The 19,782-nt window shown below is 43.0% G+C and overlaps 1 protein-coding gene across 2 annotated transcripts in view; it reads right to left on the bottom strand.

Moving 5' to 3' along the window:
• The window catches only part of PALMD (palmdelphin), a 181,787-nt gene that overhangs the window by 113,224 nt on the left and 48,781 nt on the right, over positions 1-19,782 (bottom strand). For both annotated transcript variants that reach the window (XM_069232142.1, XM_069232141.1), the window contains exon 2: positions 8,552-8,632. In XM_069232142.1, the coding sequence (XP_069088243.1) occupies positions 8,552-8,632 (81 nt within the window). The remainder of the gene's footprint in view (positions 1-8,551; positions 8,633-19,782) is intronic.

Here is a 19,782-nt window from a genome sequence, read left to right as displayed (position 1 = left end):
CACTCCCTTCTGGCAGCGAGTTTGGATGCTTCAGATTTTGGCCCTCACTCCTTTAGGGTAGGGCAGCCACAGCGGCTGTGGCAATGGGATTCCATGGACCAGCAGTTAATAGAATTGAAAGGTGGTCGTCAGATTGCTACAAGCGATATGTGAGACTGCATATTTTATGAGTTCATGTCCTTGATGCCTCCCTTTCTTTGTACTGTTTGTAGATGCTGGCGACAAATGTATGACGGTCCCGAAGACTCCAGTGCACGCAGAAGTTGCTGGTATCATCAAGGTGTGGGTAATCAGACATTCCCAAGTCCGACGTGCAGGTGAACTATTTACAAGGAGTGCCTTTGCGTCACGCGCATCGGAGGCTGGCTCCCCGCCCCCTGCCCCACAACAAAAATACAGCCAATTAGCTGAAAAGGGGTCCGCGGTCCCGGAAGCACTGTTTGTGCTTACGGGGTCGCGCACAACTGTGACGTCATGGGGCCGGCCTTAATAAGGCAGCGGTGGTCGGCGAGCGCGTCTTTCTCGCGCTCACCGACCAGGTCAGGGGCCCCAGTTACCACAAAAAGAATTTCCCACCAGCCTCCCCCCATTGTTGGGCGCCAGTCTCTAATAAATTAGTTATTTTTCTTGCAGTTAAATTCGAATGCTCTGAATGTTCTATTGTGGTCTACATGCTAATGATTTGTTTTATCAGGTGACTTGATTTGTGGTGAATTGGACAGTTATAGTTTGTTAGTTTGTCGTATTTGGGGTACGATGGTGGGTGGGGTAAGATCATGACTGGGAATATAAACTGGTACCTTTTTTATTACAAAATTGGGTGACAAGCTAATTGAACCCTCCAAGGTGTGCTGGCTGGGAAGTGTGGATGACATACAGAGGGGCAGAGGGTTGCGAGCGGTAGCTGGCATCTGGCCCATAGGGCTAACCACCCGCGCATGTGCAGAAGGGCTGAAGCGAGCACTGGCCCTTGGGAGGGTGGAGTCTGAGGGTGGCGGGGGCACCCGAGGTAGGTATCCTAGTGGGCAGGCGGGCCCCCTCCACAGCAATCCAGTTTGGAAGGTATGAGTACACCCTGATGAAGATCCTACCCCTGGGATTTGTAGCGTAAGGAGGGGCAGGGTTTGGGGTGTGAGGTAAATAGTCATTAGCTCATTCACAGCCACCAACCTTGGGTACACAGGAACAAACTGTTTTAGTCAGTGACAGGAATGTGGATGTATTAGTGTCCTCTGTTAAGGCTAGGCATCCCTTGAACTCTGAACTTTGTGAATATGATTGTGGTTACTGCGTATAATTTTGATTATGATTAACAATATTTTGTCAATAAAAATAGAGCCGGGGGTTTACAACCTCTAATCCCAAAGCAAAGTGCATTTAAGGTTTAATTGAAGCTTACGCGGGGGGGGTGAGTGGTGTTTGGTGGTAAGAGGCCTCGGCGATACCCAGCCATAAAACTGGAGTGCAGGCACAGTAATATCAAGCGTGAGTGTCTTTGTGTTAGTCTGTGTCTTCTCAGTGTTTCTACCAGGTTCTTTGCATCTGCTGTACATAGCTAGGCACTCATAATGTTGGTCCTTAGAAAACTGCTAGGGGAGGCTGAATTGCCTGCCAGCCCGACAGAGGGTCATTTTCAAATATAATATAGTGTGTGAAACCGGGGAGCTCAAGTTCCTATGTGAGGGTGTGAGATGATAGGGCTTGTGGAGATTTGGTTTTGGCTTGATGGGCTCAGCCAAGCCTAGGTCTTGGGGTAAACTGGCACAAGGGATACTCTCTCGAATATGGCAGGGGCTCTAAGATTTTAGCTAAAGTTGTGGAGAGCCATGCCTACAACAGCTACAGAGGGAGGGGATTTGTTGCACGCTAAGGAGGTTTATTGGGCTCAGATTGGTTTAATCCTGATAATATTTTAATTTCAGTTGACACCCTCTACTTGGGTAGTACTGCAAGAAAGTCAATCCGACAGAGATCAGCATCTGAAAATGTCACATATTTAAGTGAGCTCTGCAAAGAAAAATGCAGTTGCAACAGAAGATCTTGCTGAGTACGATGGGTGTGAAATGACAATGCAGAGAACCAGCTGGATAATATGGCAGGGTTGTAGCTGGGCCACTTGGCAGTTATGTGTCAGATACGACTTAACGAGAAAGAATGGCGGTTTTATCAGTGCTTAATTTTTTTGGGTGTTTTCGGTGCGGGACCCAGCACTTATTTTTGAGGGCCGGCACTTACTTTTATACCTCAAACATTTACTGCGAGCAAAAGACACATATGGGAAGACAGAGGAAGAGAAAAACGAAAAACCTACACAATGGAAGAAAGTAGAAAGCTGCAAGAGGGAGCTAAAGGGGCAGGGAGTTGCTGTAAATGGATTTAAGAGCCCTGACATGGCTTCAGGATTATGCTGACTCAGTATTCCCTGTTCGCACATTAAATTGTAGCAGCCGCGTGTTTAAGAGGAGGGCTTGGGGCACAAATTAAGCACTGGCTTTGAGTAATATTCAAGACAATAAGCAGTTCACCAACTTTTTTTATATTACCTTACAATAAGTCAAGCATTTAGGGCCTAAGTATGAGTTGGCTTTATCCGATGTGATACTTATTACACTCAATAAAATCTGACAATGTATGTTTGGCATTTAGCACGTGTGAAAATTACAGCCTACCTTTCGTTTTGAGGAGTACCATGCAGCTTTGGGTGCTTACTGCATCAATATCTGCATGGATCAGTAAATTCTAGTTCATTGTAATTCCTGATCAAACAAGTGTTTAACGGGCAACAATGGGGCCACCTGTCATCAGAGAGTATTTACACTATGATTTTTCATCAGGTGCGTGTAAATTTTTGTTGTTAACAACTATGTAAGGGGATACAGTTCCTCATGATCTGGAATCAGTCAAATAGAAAACAAATAGCACTCTCAAGAAAAATGTTGTCAGTGAACAATTATTTCAACCAATCATCTCACATGTTCAAGGATTCTATAAGGACCGATTCAGAAAGCCTCTTGGGCATAAGTAATGCTTTAATTACAGTCGTTTGAAGGAATTTGCAGCTAACCCACAAGATGATAAAAATTGGCTCACTTGGGAACTACCACTACCCAGAAGAGAATGGTGTCAAAACACACAACAAAAATATGTGAAAGGAAAATCTAGAAGGGCATAGTTCTTAAAAAAGCACAGAACTATTACCACTCTGCTGTATAAACAGCCAACTAATCATGTGTTATTAACAGGCTATAAAGAGCTCTTCAAACTCAAATATGGTTACTTCTTTCAAGACTCAAATGTTAAAGTTGGTAGTATAGTCCTGAAATGCAAGGTTCCATTAATATTCAGAAATCTTAAACGGCAAAGATAAATTATACCTCCATTCTTCAAAAAAAAAGTATACAAAATGTGATAGATTGAATGCTTGAATTATTCTCAGCCACTGAAAATTACCCTGGTTGCTTCCCAGTCCATTGTTATTTAGCACACCATGCTACCTCAGTTTGGACCCAGCTGTATGTAAATTAGCCTTGACCTTGCTTCGTTGAGAACTGTCCAACTGAAACACCAGGCAGGGGTGGGGAATGGCTGCTGCTAGGAAGGGCTAGTGGTGCAGCCTGTGGAGTAGGGGGGAGGGAGAGTAGGGGGCTCAGACAGCCGGCCAAACTGACGTGCTTAGAGCGCACCTACCAATCCTCCTCTCTGATGAAGTGGAGCATGCTGGCCCCGCCCCGCCCTACCTATGCGGAAAAATAAAAAAATAATAAAATGCTTTTACTATAATTTTATTTTTCTGCTTCCTTTCAGCAGGTGGTGACTCTCCTCCGCCATAGTGGAGGGGCAGCCCCTGCTGCCAGTCTAGGTCCTCCCTGAACTGCAACACAAGCAACCCAGGACCGGTTTTGCCCTAGTTAGGGCTTATCAGCCAGGTATAGTTCAGTTCAAGTGAGGGGTCTGAGCATTTCTCTTTTACGTCTTCAGAGCAAACATCAATGCTAGAAATCTTTTATTGCATGGGTTGCAGATGGCAAAGCTCAAAAACACCGGGCAGTAATTGCCTTTTCATGTGTCTGAGCTCTTCTGTCAGCAAAGCATGCCCTCACTGGGAATTTTTCCAGATTAATACATGTGCTGTAGATGGAAAACATAAATGTGCATACTCCTATTCTGCATTGGTGCAGCACATAATTCAATTTAGATGGCAGAAATTCTCTGGGAGACAAATTAAGAAATGAACAAGAATACATAAAACATATGATAAAGGCACTAGAACAGGCAGTGTCATCCTAAGGATTTTGGGGGCCCTGAGCAAGACATACTTTAGTGGCCCCCATTCAGAATGACTTTGTATTTTATTACTCATATTCTTCTAAGCCATGATATCAAGCTATTTTGAGTAATACGTTAAAGACAGAGATGGAGATTGTGAGAAAGTCATCCTTTTAGCAAGTTCACCCCCATTTTTTCTGACTGATACTGGGGGTAACTGACCCTGACTGTACCCTGGGCTCTGCTAACCAGGCTCTGCTCCAGTGCTCTGAACAAAAGGTATGTGGTAAAGTGGTACAATTACAATTGGCAATGACAGACTCCTGTAAAGCCCTGGTATATAATAGGGCAAAGGGGATTAAAACCACCTATATGTCCTTGGTATATCATAGGGCAGGGAAATTTAGAGGTCCAGTAGATTTCTGCATTGGAGTGTGCACCACAGTATTGCCTGTTGTCATTTGTAAAGGCAGCCCTGCCTTGCAGACAGTCTTTAAAACGTAAAATGTGTGCAAATTTGACTTTGGAATTAAAGGTACTTCTAAAGTGATAATTAACCTTACCTTTACATATAGGTCACCCCTAAGGTCTCCCCTAGGTGCCTCAGGGGTGGGGTGCCATGTAACAATAAGCAGGGACATTATAAAATATGTTTTATATACCCTGATGAGGGACAAACTGCCCCTTTCAGTTTTCCTCATTGTAGATACGTAACTCCCTAGGACAACATTGGAATATTTCACATAAGCATAATCTGGAGACAAATCGTACATTTTGGATTTTAAAGTGCAGTGCTTTTTGGGACAAGAAAATGCCACACTTTGGAGGAAGCTGTCACGCTTTTGGGTGGCACCCTGCATCTGATTGGACAAGGGGATGTCCCTCTGCTTGCCCCCCAAGGTGATTGAGTAAATGCTGGAGATCTGCATTGCAACTCAGATATGCTGCCTGAAACCACAAGAAGAAGGACAGCCATCCTTAAATCCTGGTCTGCAACCCAAAGGATTGCACTCTATGCACTCTAAAGTACTGCTCTTGTTGCACACTGGATCAACAGCCCTAAGGAGTTTGTCTTGCTTCAAAAAGGACTAATGAGTGGACTCCCTGAAAGCTTGCCTGCACCAAGTGGCACAAACGTCACCAGTCTGGAGTGTGTCCATTGGACTTTTAAGGCTTTGGCCAGGTGCATTGTGGTAAATGTTGTCTTAAACTTCCAATGACCATCTCCGAGCTTCTAGACCCTTGGGTTTGTGTTTTGGACACTTTGAACCCTCAAGAGGAACTTAAAGAGGAATTTGCAGAAGTTTGAAAAAGTTTGGAGCAACTCTGGGAAAAAAGCTCCATAAGTTGACCGACCTGACATCATGAGTCAAGCCGACTACCTTCAATCGCGACCTGTTCTGAATGTCAGGTTCGTCCCGCTGAAAGCTACTGAGCTCTAGACTTCCAGGATACAACTGGGGTCTCAAGGGAAAGCAGTCCAACAACATCATATCGAAATCGGCTTGTTGGAGAGGACCACATGACGTAGAGAGAGAAAAGCTCCAGAAACGTTTTTAAGTGCGAAGTTAAAACTTTGACCAAGGCCTCCCGCTCAGTGTAGACGAGCAGGACTACATTGCGGTCAGCCTCTAATTGTGACTTGGTCCCGGTCTAGCGCGACTGGATGTCCCCGGTTGGTGTTATTTATTTCTAAGCACTAGAAAGCACATTTTTCTTTTCATTTAATCTTTTAAAATTCATAATTCTGGTCTCCTATATTGGATTTTAGTCGCTTTGGTGTAATTTTAACGATAACATTTTTTCCTATTTTTATAAATTGGTGTGGTATTTTTTATTGTGTGTTGTGTCTCACGTATTTACTGTATTGGTGTATTTAAATATTTTACATACCTGTCTCCTAAGTTAAGCCTGTCTGCTCATTGCCAAGCTACTAGGGGTTGAGCCAGGGGCTAATGTTTTGAGACCTTGACTGGGCCTTGACTGGACCTAGCATTGGCTTGGGGGCATTCTTGCCAGTGTCAGGTGTGTACTTACCTCTACCAATAACCAGCCTCCAACAGAGATATATAAAAATGAAAATCAAGTTTCTCAGGAACCCCTTTGACCATGCATTAAAAGGTCTCTGACTGAGCAGGTGAGCTACATTCTGATTTCTGAACCCCACTGTACACAACCACCATCATATATCTATCCCTCCTACTGCCTTCTGCCACACTGCTAAAAAACTGAGCCATATTTATCTAGTAGTTGCGTCACCCTTGTGCCATGAAAAGGGGGTGCAAGAGCGATGCAACTACTAAGTTACATTTATCAAGCCACTGAATGCCACCTTGCCCTGCGTGGCTTGATAAATCTAGAGAAACACAATGCAGCACAAATCTCTGCATTGTGTTACTCTGCCCCAGGAGGCGTTCCATGGGAGAGGAGTGGGTGTTTCCACTACCCACCCATCAGTTTTGGTGTATTACTAAATATACCATTACTGGTAGACCTGGGAATGCGTCAAAATGATACACCTCCCCAGGTGAGGCGTATGGAAGAGAAATATCGTTATTTCTCATTGTGGTCCTTCTTTCTTTGCGCGCTGCATTCTGAAGCACACAAAGAAAGAGGAAAATGCCTCAGAGTACCCCTTACTGCACAAAAACAATCCTTTCTGGCACATGGGCACCCTTGCACCACAGAGCAAGGGTGCCTGCATTGGCACTAGACAGTCAAAGGTGCCAGCACAAGGAAAGGAAAGGAATTAGCTCTATTATGTTAAACACAGCACATTCCTGCACTTTCCCTTTAATGTGTATGAAATATTGATAAATGTGTCCCTGGATCTATAACTAGAAAATAGCCGAAAATAGCCTAAACACAAACTATACATTCAGCACTGTAGAGGAAATCAGTGCTGTGGAGGAAACACAGCTTATTTTAAGAAGCATCTGAAACAGACTGATCAGATGCACATGGCAGGAGCTGGGGTGGAGACCACAGCCAATTCAAAGCTCAGCATTACAATTGCTCTACTAGAATAATGACTGGAAAGACTCCAGAGAAGCCCACAACGCTGCTGCCTAGCTGGCTTCTGAGCTAATGAACGGGAAATGTGCATGACCTGCTCTCAAAACACTCCACTGGTTTCCCCTTAAAGAAGTGTCCAAGTTCTAAATCATTTGCCTGTCTTAAAACTTTCTAAAAGTGTTTGTATAAGCCTGTGACAAAATATCCTGTTACACGCCCTAAAGGGATCTCTTTCATACATGAAAACATAGGCAGATTGCATTGTCTCAAAAAACAGGACCAGGACCCCCATCCTTATCCGATCACTCCTCAGTTTGCTCTTATCCCTAATGATCTAGGATTAGCCGATTCACAGAGCTTTTTGCACACCACATTGCAATTTAAGGACACAAATAACTGAATTTACAAGGGCAAAATCCAGTTCCTAAGGAGCGGTAGGCAGCATTAAGGTTGCATGATGATCCAAGGCACTAACTGTAGTACGGGGGAAAAAGCCTTGGTTAAATAGCCAATCTGCATGAACTTTTTGGCATACCTTGTCATGATATGGGATACAGTTCTGAGACAGAAATGAGTGAGGCTTCCAATTCCACAATTTCACTTACAACACGAGGAATAAAAATTTAGACTAAAAGCCTATCTAATCCTTAGTTTACCCGGGATCAGGAACAGTTGGGGAAAACATATGCCTTTATGCTTTTTCTGATATTCAACACAAATGAGTTTGAAAGATTTGCTTATATAGTCCACATAATACTTATTTGAGGAAGAGGGACTATAACAGCTCTGCTAGGTTGTAGTCATACATGCAGTCAGTGTTTACACGTTGGCTCCATTGTCAGAACTATATTGGTAAGACAGCTCAGCGTTTAAAGTTCCTTGGTTTATAATATGAGTTCAACTCAACCGGTTAGATGTAATGTAAAGGAACGCCCATTATTTACAGTGATATAAAAAGACAAAATCTGCATTTCTACCTGTTGTACAGAAAAAGTACAAACAGACATAAATTCAGTGTCCTCAGCTGAGCTGTCCTACAAAGCATTTCAGATATACACAGGCATACATGCTCAAATTAATTATAGAGGCTGTAAAATAGGTTTACAGTAGTATTACTGAATTATGGGCAAATCCAAGATCGCCTGCCAAAGGAGAGGTTTTATTGTTCTTGGAACATTCCTTAGATCCTGCTGGAGCTGGATGTTGATCAATTGGCAGCAGTGTTGCCTTATTACCTAACAAGAAAATACACAAGCCAGCCTGAGCTCACCTTTAAATGCTGCAGCTTCAGCTTTTCCTCCTCTACTTTTAGACGTTTCTGGGTGATTTCTTCTTGCAATTTCCTCTTGTCCTGCAGGGATGAACACAAGATCATTCACGTTTAGTTTTACAGATCAGATATTAGAGTTGAACCTAGACACCCTGAATGCAATACCTAGCTTAAATTACTACTTAATATCACTATATGTACCCAATTCATACTATACTGTACATTCCTTTCTGCACACGTATTGTGGAAAATGGCACTAGCATTTCCTCTTGTACTTTTTGTAAAATAAATAATTGTGGGGAACGTGGTCATGGGGCCAGATGTAGCAACCGTTTTGCATGTCGCAAACTGCGAAAATCGCAGCAACATGCAAAACGGCCATCGCGATGCAGAGTCACATTTTGCGAGTCGGTACCGACTCGCAAAATGTGATTCCGACTCGCAAATAGGAAGGGGTGTTCCCTACCTATTTGCGACTGCATCGCGATGTTGAGTTGCTTTGTGACCGCGAAAGCATCGCAAACCAACTCGCAGTTACCAACCCCTTTGTGAATGCCACAAAAAATGTTTTTCAGAGCAGGCAGTGGTCCTACGGACCACTGCCTACTCTGAAAAAACCGAAACTAAATGGTTTCGGTATTTTTTCTTTTTGCAGCTCGTTTTCCTTTAAGGAAAACGGGCTGCAAAAAGAAAGAAAAAAAAACTGCTTTATTGAAAAGCAGTCACAGACATGGTGGTCTGCTGTCTCCAGCAGGCCACCATCCCTGTGAGTGCCTCGACTCGCTATGGGGTCGCAAACTGCGACCCACCTCCTAAATATTCATGAGGTGAGTCTTTGCGACCCCATAGCGAGTCGCAGAAGGTGTCTGAGACACCTTTCTGCATCTCGGATTGCGAGTTGCAATTTGCGAGTCGCTATGCCTCGCAAATTGCAAGTCGCAATTGTATACTTACCTACATCTGGCCCTTTGTTAGAAAATGTAGGGTTTGCGATTTTAAGTAATGGAAGCTAAAACTGATCACGTAAATTCTTGCATTCCTTTTTTATCAGTTTCAATTTTTTTCAAAGGGACTTAGCGATTCCCAAAGAAGATGAAGCACTATATTGGTAGAAACCAGACTGTGTTGTATCAAAGTATGTTGGGAAGGAAATGTGTGTTTGCTAAAAGATTTTTTTTAAATCGTTCAAGTCAGCACGGACGTCAATTCAATAAAATGCCATGGACGCTGAAGTGACAACACATATCCTTTGAACTTAATCACACCACAGGAAGTGATATTGTCTGAACCTTGACACTGATTTGTTTTTCAGGAAGGCAAGTTATATGACCCTAAAAGCACAACATTTTACATTGCTGAAGCTCCATAATAACTGAATGATTAGTATAACAGTTTAACACAGACAAATGTCTGTTTTATTTTATAGTGCTGACTTGATCTTTAAAGGTTCTGGAGTATAATAGTTGCCCTAAATTGTAGTATGTGAGCAAAGCGAGTAAGCTAAATCTCATCTAGCGTTTTTCTTCCTCTGAAAAAAATGGAAAAACATGGGCTGAATTTGTGAATTTTAAAGCACATTTTTCATACATACTTGATAAAATGCCATAGGCACCGAAAGGGCACTCATTAAATATTTAAGTCTGTTAACGGTATGCCAAGCCAATGAATCCTGATGTTCCTCAGAAGTTGACCCCATTTTTAACAAAATGTGGTATGAAAGTCCCTATTTGCCAAAAATTACCTCCATTGTGCCCGGGCCAGAATTTTGTCACGAGTGTACCCATATTCCATGAGTGCCCTCCCATAAAAAAAATGACATATAAGATGCCAGTGCCAAAATGTTGTCAATTATGCTGTCCATATACCATAGATGATCATTATATCAAATATTAGCCCAGTATGTCAGCGCCAGCATTTTGTCCTGGTTTTCACCCTCTCATATACAAGGTTGTCCATCTTGATGCCAAGAATTACCTCAAATGTGTTAGTGTCAGCATTCTGTCACTGGTGTTCACAGGCCAAGAATTTCGTCTAGTATTCCAATATTTTCCCACAGGTACCATCTATGCCATTGATTACCTCTAGTATGCCAGTACCAGCATTTTACCACAGGCGCACTTTATACCTTAATTTTATCAAAGCCTCCGAAGACTGATTCATCTCTTGCAGATAACTATGCATGAACCCTCTAATCTGAAGAAAACGAAGCTAAACCTTGTAATACTCAGCGCCTATGTGTTGCTGAACTTCTTCCCAGGTTGTTATCCTAGCCCCTACATAAAAGTCCCCCAACACTTGATATCCTCTAGAATTCCAAAATCTGTATACAGGGTTTGAAAGAGAAAGCCGAAACGATTGGCATTATTGCACTCCTAAAAAAACAATGACATGATGGTATTTGTCTTGCTTTAAAAAAATCACTACCCAAATGGCGTCCTCTGGCACCTCATATCCAGTTCGTTTTGGCAATATTGCCATCTTTGAAAAAACTATAAAGTCGCCTTCACAATCCTCTACCATTTTTCCAAAAAGAAAGTATCCAGGTCACCCTCTTCTTTCCCCTTCTAACCATTATTTCCAACCGTGCAGCCCAGTAATACAAGGAAAGATCAGGCAGGGCCAGCTCACCCTGTTTCTAATCCAGCTGCAGGGTTGGATAGCTCACCCTGAAATGTTACCTTTCCACAGAAACTGTATAATGAGGGAATCTAATCCCTTAAATAAAACCCTATTCATTTTTACTGGGAGGTTTGTGAACAAGAAAAAGAAATGTGGCAAAATAGACTTTTTAAGTAATGACACTCTCCCTATAAATGTAAGGGGCACTGGTGCCCTTTATTTCAAGAATTACCCACAGTTTGCCAGTGGCAGTATTTTTTCACATGTTTCTGTCATGATAAGGATTGGTGCACATATGCCAGAATCAATTTGCCCTGGGTATCTATATAAGACAATCATTAACTTCAGTATTTCAGGGCCAGTGACAAACTTGCACGCCCCCACACTCACATTCACTCACACACATTCTCTCACGCACATTCACTCTTGCTCATTGATTCTCACTGACACTCTCTTTCACCCCCTTACACTCATTCTTATTCATTCTCCCTCGCTCGCTTGCATTCACTTTTTGAAGCAAACTTGGCCCAAAGTGCTAAGGTGGGATTTACTATTCAACACCAATAAGGGTTTGTGTTTGTTATGATCTCAAAGTAACACAATCTTGTGCCTTGTGCTGCTTTGCATTGTTTTGCATCAAGGGGCATTCCATATGTGGTGCATGAGCATCCCCATGCAACCACCATAGGGTTTGATACAAATCCCTATCTATACAACATTGTTGGACAGGAATTTGCACCAACATATTACGTTTCCTCAAGGCAGGCATAAAAAGGAGAAATGTTTTAATTTTCTTGTTTTTCCAACTTTGCCTGTACGCTGTATTGTGAAGCACACATACAAAGTAGGAAAAGTCTTAAAGCATATTATTTGTACTGAAAGGGATCCCTTCATGTTAGAAAAATATGCTTTAGAGAACATACAACTCCATGCACTATGCAAAAGGATGTGTGTGTTGGCACATGCTGCCAAGAGAGCACCACAACAGAGGGAGCGAAAAAGTACCATATCTAAGTAGATAGGGCAAATGTTTTCTCTCTCTCTCTTTGAAGCACAGCGACACAGCAACTTCGGCACAGCTCTGTCTTGTGTCTAAGAAAAGTAGATCTAGGTCTCAATGTCACACACCACCTGTCACTGACTATTACTCACTTTCACTTACACACACATGTTTACACATACAGAAACACTTCCTCACACATACACACTCTCACACACTCTCACCCACACAAGACACATCTAAAAATATTTTTACTTAGCACAGTTGCCACAATTCCAGGTAAGTGTGCTCCATTTTTAGTACACTAACAGTAAACAATGCAATATAATCCACTATTAGCATAATGAAATACTGGCACAAAATAAGGAACGCAGAGGTGTCCCTGTGTTCTTGTCACTGATTTTTCCACCTCAAAGGCTAGGAGTTGCACAGGCAGTGCCAGGAGTCGTAAGAGGCAAGCCAGGGGTCACAGCTGCCACACCTGGTAACTCTAAATGATATCCATGTGTGTGAGGGATTGGAGTAAGCCACTATTGAAACAAAACAGGCAACTTTGATTCCAGCAACATTATGGGTACTTATCTTTACTATCCACTTCAATAAAGAAAGAAGACTCCTGGCATGATCCTGAAGGACTCCTTTCAAAAACCTTTTTCTTTTATTTTTATTTTTTGTTTAGTCACAAATAATAGGGTGACTTTCTGAGTAACCATTGACAAGTTTTCTGTAGAAGGTATCACCAAGATTCAATAGCTACTTTGCTAGCAATTTTTAAATAGTCCCTCAATGTCCTGTTATCTTGCTCATGTACGACACTATGTAGATCCTTGGGCAGTTCAGGGACAATTCACAACTAGAGTCCAGCACCAGGCAGTGTATTTCTGATAGTTAGATGTTGCCCTGTGTGTATGTGTAGCATTTGTGGAGCATTTGGGTGGCATACCGTGTGGCATTGGTCTTCGTACTAGTGTGTACTTACTACAGCAAAAGTTCCATCAGCCTAGTCCTAGCCCTCAAACCCACGTTGTGTAATAACAGGCAACAATAAGTGGGCTGCTGTAGGCCCCTAATCTCTTGTACCACACGAGACAGCACCTTTTGCACTGGTGATAGCTACATTCCTTGCACATGTTAAAAAAAAGGCAATAGAATGAACTACAATTGGTCTCAAACAGCATCTCTTGAGCCCCCATTACTCTGTGCCTAACGAAACATGGCAAACATTGCTTGCAGCCTCATAGTGTCCATTTCTGGTGGCTGCAAAGGACTTTGACATCCATGGAGGGCAGCACAAGCGTGAACACCCTTTGTACCAGTGTCACAGTGGTGCTCTACCACAAGACAGACTGTAGGGTATCGTGCTGCAAAAATACTGACTCCAGTATATCCTCTATATCATCAAGGTAAGTATATAGAGATTACATAGATTTACTATTGGTATCCATGCACCTTGATGACATATGTAACTTGAAAGTACTTATATGTGGAGTTAAGGACAGTAAATCTACAGTCACCTAAATAAATATACGTCCATGAAATAGTGGATGTCAAAATCCTGCACTCAATATTTTAGCAGGACTAAATTATATCACTCAATCTTGTGACTTCCAAGCATCAAATACTAAAACAAATGTCAAACATTCACAACTCTTTCAAAAGACAAGAGATGTGAATATAGGAAAATGTAAATACTAGAACCTAGAGAAATACTAGAACATATTTAGCATTAGTGAGGGGACCCATACTATTGGAAAATGGCCAAGAATTAGTTCAATTTAGGAAGTGTACTTTAAAAGAAGTAAGGCAAAAACTAATCAGGTGGCCGAGAAGTTGCTCCATATTTAAAGATTGATTTGCAAATTGTTTCATATCATTTCAGTTCATAAATAGACCAGGTATTGTTTAGCTCATGATATAATTAGTAGCTTGAATACAATCATGTTGCATTTCTGGTTACACCCAACGAAAAGTAAAACGTCGATCTAAAATGAAATTAGAATAAATGTGTGCTCTTGACAGAACTTGGCACATTAATAGAAGTCATCAGGGAATAGACTAGGAGACTGGTTTTGAATAATATTTTATGACATAACTGGGAAGATAAGGGTTTTGTCCCTGAGATGCATGGTGTAAGCACAGGGATAGTTTTCTGTTTTTTCAGGTTTCAAGATCATTAGCAATGTTTAGGCCATCGCCATGCTAGGTTTCGTGGCTTTCACTATGGTAGAGTAATATTTCATCACATTTGTTTGGGTGAGGGTACCGAAGTAAGAAGGGCTAATGTATGCCTTTTCTGCCAGTGTTATCTCATCACTATTCCCTTCTGGTTCAAATTACATTCTGCTTAATCTCATGAGAAGAATGGCTTGCCTGCCATCTATGAACACCCACTCCATAATATGGGAACTGTTTAAAGTCTAAAGGTGCCAGAGGTCCACAAATAAATGGTGGGACCCCCGGCCTGCCAAATTCACAGTTCCTCAAACTCATTGAGGTGGAAAAATGGTTTTGTTCCTGCCAGAAGAGCTTCAGCTGGTCTGCTGTCCAAAAGCCCTCTACCTTATAGTCCATCCACCATAGAGCTACCAGTTTTTAGTGAAGGTCACCCGCTCTATCTAAAGTAGGGAGACTGTCACAGATTTATCCTAGCCTAGCAGTCTTGGGCAAGGCGATAGTAAAATGCCCATTGCACTGAGGAGGAAATCTCCTAGTAGATATGGGGCATTTTCAATTTCATACAGTAGAATGAAACCCCAGTGGATGCACTTTGAGGGAACTCATCCCCATCAAGCATGTGTAGATCTCCTGATACGTTGGTGACTCTCAACCAGCAGGACCGAGGCCCGGGTCTCCACTAGCTGGCAGGCAGACGATATCTGCTTATGCAATTGTTCCACTTATGCCTTATATTTGGACGGTACAGAGGTGCTGAAATGAACACATCTTTAAACGCTCCTTCCAGAATAGAATAGTACCCCTTTAGCGTGAAATCACTAGTTTTTGTCCATGGCGTAGGAAATAAGCATGGGGGCCCAAAATTAACAATTCTTCTACCATTTACTACCTGCTCTGAAGCAGGTGATAAATGAGAGAAGGAGGGCTATATCGGCCATGCTGGTGAGGCTTGTTAGTTCAGGAGGGTGAACAGAGTCGATGATCTGGGGTGCGAGAACACTGAGCCACTTGTGACTGAGAAGAACAGTATCCACTCAGAGATATTATGTTATGTCAATTTGTATGGAGGAGCTCATCACCTGTAAATGATTGTTCCACCACTTTGCTCTGCCTCTGCAAATCTTTTCTTATGGGATGAATAATAATTGGTTTGTTCCTCTTTTAATGCCAAGTATTGCTTTGGTTACTTTTCACTTTTTCACGTTTCACCAATGTTTCTTTTCGCAATCCAACCCGGTCAGGAGATCTTGCACTAACCTACCTCCCAGTAGTGGGAAGAGAAATTATTTTCGGCAGTAGGATAAGACCATATGTGTTCTCTCCCTTGAGACTGTCTTTACGTAAGTTACTGCGGAACAAGGCTGTTACCTGCGCCCACCCAACAGCTTGAAAATTTATACGTAAAAAGAAAAAAAGACACGAGTAACTTTTCCATTTTGCTCCTCAGGGATAAAATGACAGAACCCAAGAACTACAGTGGTTTCTGTTCTCTGGCTTAATATAGCCAGAGTTCAAAGACTGAATACACAAGTCATCTTTTCTCTGCACATTTCCTTGTGAACTGCACAATGCAGAGTTTACTGTAAGACAACTAATGTATCTGTTAGCATATGAGGAAACAACTGAGGCACAAAATACATAATCTTTATTGTCTGGACCTTAATAAAACGGTGTAGATAGAAAGTAAATCAATGTTGGGATAAAACACTTAGAACACGCCCACAATTCAAATATTTGAAATAATGTATGAAGAATCAGGCAACATCATATATGATATGTTCTTTGAATTTCTTATTCTAGTTGTTTTAAATGGGGTTTCTGGATGGCTAGGTTATGCACATAAGCCAGGCAGAACCCACCAGTCTAGTCAGGGCAAGTCAGTTACACACCAAAGGTAACCAGTGCTCACCCCCTGGTAGCTTGGCACAGAGTGGTCAGGCTTATTCCCAGAGGCCATGTGTAAAGCATTTGCGCAACACACTCACACCAGAGACACAATAAATGTACCTCAAGTGAGTCTCCACACATGGCTATATAAAAATAAGGTTCTTATATTGTAAATATTTCACAAGACCAAAGAGACACAAGTCATACATATTGTGCACCTTATACATAAATCATACGTACTGTGCATACATTGTAGGTACTCAGATAATACTCATTGTCCTGGCTATTGTGAGACAACAACAACATATATCAGGAAATACTTAGACCATAATATCCAATAAAAAAGTCACATCTGTATCAGTAAGGATACATTGGTATGGGAACCCCCACACTCCTACTACCAGGGTTATAGTCACCACTATGTGCTGAATAGAGCGAATGCTTGGGGAAAAAAGAGTAGGACGCCAGAGCACTTGCACGCCTACTCGTTACGGTACAGTAAGTTAGAGATGCGGCACCTTTCTACTGTCAAACAGGGACCTCCGTCGAGGTCTCACCCCGTGCTGTCACACCAGAACAATGCCTCAGACCATGATGGCAGAGACAGAACAATGCCGGCATATACCGTAAAAGGCAGGAGCACTGGCCCGCCTACTACAAATAATATGGTAATCCACATAGAGCAAGCCTGTGACAGGTGGAAGACCTCCATTGGAGACTTCCCCTGTGATGCCACAAACAAGTAACTGGTCCCCCCCGAGGAATGTGCTGACACAGTGGGGTCCAATTGGTGGAATTCTAATGGGAGCCCTCACTGGGTCCCCACACTCAGGGAAGGTGGAGGCAGCTGCCCGCACCTGCTTCAGCTGCCAAACTACATGGCAGCCTCTTTTACTAAAAAGGGGCTGTCCTGATCCTGCTGCATGTCTTGGACCTCTCTGGGGCTTCATTTCAGGGAATTAGCCCTAGCGTGCCTTAGCCCAGCCTGTGATTGGGCATCACCAACTTCTCTGCACTCCTGACCCTTGCTAGCCATGGCGGTGGCAGACTCCTTGTGGCGATGTCATCACAGGGACTCCAGGTGCAATGCTTTGTCCCTGGGCCACACTGAGAGACGCTGCAGCGGCTCGCTCACTTGTAGATTTCACTCAATGGCCCGCACCTGTCCTCAGCAACCGGACGCGTGGGACCAAAGAAGGAGGAGGGGGGGGGGGGGCAATCCACAATTGCTGACATTGGTCTTACTTCCCCCTTTGCTCAGTTCCAGGAGGGAAAGCAGCATTCTGGGAAACTAGGCAGTAACTACGAACTCATTTTGAAAGTGATTGCAAAATTCCAAGCACTCACCGTGCACTAGCGGCCCTGCATAAAGTTGATAATTAAGGCACTCTTCATGCCCCCAGTGAAAAAGGAGTGGGAAGATACATTGCTCACTATGCGCTACAGGTTGCAGAGCCAGGGACAGCAGATAACGCCCATTACACTGTAGGCCTCTGGGAGAACACTTGTGGGGGAAGCAGGCAACAGTGGATAGGGCAACCAGCACAACCAGTCCTGCAGTCCTGATGGCGATCCCTGCTTGAAGCACCACAGCACTTTTTGCAGAACAGAGTCAGGGAGCAGATGACAGCAGGACAACAAGCAGAAAAGCAATCCAGTGAGTCCTTTATGCCACCCAGCAGCAGCAGGTTGCAGGGTAACAACAGAAGAGTAGTCAAGTTGAGTCCTTTAGGGCAGCCCAATTGCTCTGAAATCATGAGGTCAGAGCCCCTGTACTTATACTCCAAAATGTCTTTGTTCAGGGGGTGACTTCAAAGGGACCCTTTCAAGTGTAACACAACCCTTTTCAAACTAGCCCTGGCTCCAGACCTCAGTAGGGGGTAAATCAGCCCTTTGTGTGAGGGCAGGACACAGCCTATTGACATGTAAGGTGTGAATGACCCTACCTTACCCCCAGCCCAGTATGACTATCAGTATGCAGACTGATGCAGATGCCTCTCCTGTCACACCTAGCCCCTCCTGTATTATGGGTGTCTGGAAAGTATGCACCAAGTGTAACTGTCACTCTGCCCTAGATGTGGATTGGAGTCAGGCTGCAAAACACTAGAGTTAAAAGCACAGACAAATGCCCTTTTTCTAAAAATTGCATTTCTAAAATATTAATGTAAAATCCAACTATACCAGTAAGCAGGATTTCCCCCTACCATTCCAAACATACCAAATATGCCTACTCTACTCCTTCCAGATCAGAAATTAGCACTTAACATTATTTAAGGGAATTCCCAATGCTAACCTATGAGAGGAGCAGCTCTCGCAATAATGAAAAATGAAACAGAATGTTTGTCACTACTAGGACATGAAAAACATATAAGTATATGTCCTACCCTCTACATACATAACACCCTGCCCCTAGGCTATCCAGGGCCTACTTTAGGGGGAAAGGTAAAAAGGGAGTTTAAGCCTTGGCACCTAGTTTGAATTGCCAGGTAAATGTAGCAGTGAACTGCACATGAAGGCATTGCAGTGGCAGGCCTGAGACAAGTTTGGAAGTTGTGGGTGGTGCAATCAGCACTGTAGGCCCACTAGTAGCATTTAATTTGCAGGCCCAGGGTATATGGTATACCACTTACATGGGACTTACAGGTAAATTAAATATACCAAGCAGGTCTAAGCCAATCATATCAAGTTTAGAGAAGAGAGAACATCACTTTTGCACTGATTAGCAGTGGTAAAGGGCCCAGAGTCCTAAAGCAAACACAAAAAGGGTCAGAAAAATAGGAGGAGAGAGGCAAAACGTTGAGGCTAACCCTGCACAAAGAGCCATTTATAACACTTATGTTGATATAAAATATCTTCAAATTCTTGTTAAACCGTTGACATAAATTAAATATGTTTTTTCAAAGTAATCGGTACAATGAGAAAAGCCTGACAAAATCAAAGTAAATATTTAAAAATAAGGCCTATTTTTTCAATGTTTATTCCATAACTGGAGAAAACACCATGTTAACCCCAGATCAGATTACAAGCCACTCCCCTTTGCCAGTCCCCCTCTTCTAACTCCTTGCCCCAAAAGTAGGCTTTTTAAATAGTTCTTAATGTGAGAAACTTCCCATTACTTTCATCAGTTTCTTCCTGCCCACCTCATCTCTCCAGTTTTTTGGTATGCGTTCATTGCATTTTGATTTTTTAATTGTAAAAACTTCATATTGTAGATTGCCGAACGCAGTCCCCTTCCCCAGGCTGTTTTCCGTCCCAGGGGCACCAACTCTTGTGGCCCAGCCCCAGTCAGAAAGGGAAGGGACATGTGACCCTCCTCCCTGGGCCATTTTTGGCACCAGAGTCCCTAACCCCCGGTGTCTGGTTGTGAAATAAAGGGGAAAGGGGACAGGTGGCCAACCCCCTAAAGGCAGCAAACCCCACATTGCACACAGCCTAAGGCTGTGTGCAGTAGGGGTTGGCCACAGGGTCTCATCTTGTAAGAGGGAGCCACGTGGAACTTATTATGGCCCCCTGGGACCACATCCACCAGGGCAATTTATTAAATTTAAGG

The sequence above is a fragment of the Pleurodeles waltl genome, chromosome 4_2, assembly GCF_031143425.1.
Source record: "Pleurodeles waltl isolate 20211129_DDA chromosome 4_2, aPleWal1.hap1.20221129, whole genome shotgun sequence".
Taxonomy (NCBI): domain Eukaryota; kingdom Metazoa; phylum Chordata; class Amphibia; order Caudata; family Salamandridae; genus Pleurodeles; species Pleurodeles waltl.
Note: the sequence above shows the minus strand (reverse complement) of the source record. Positions and strands in the feature narration are given on the sequence as shown.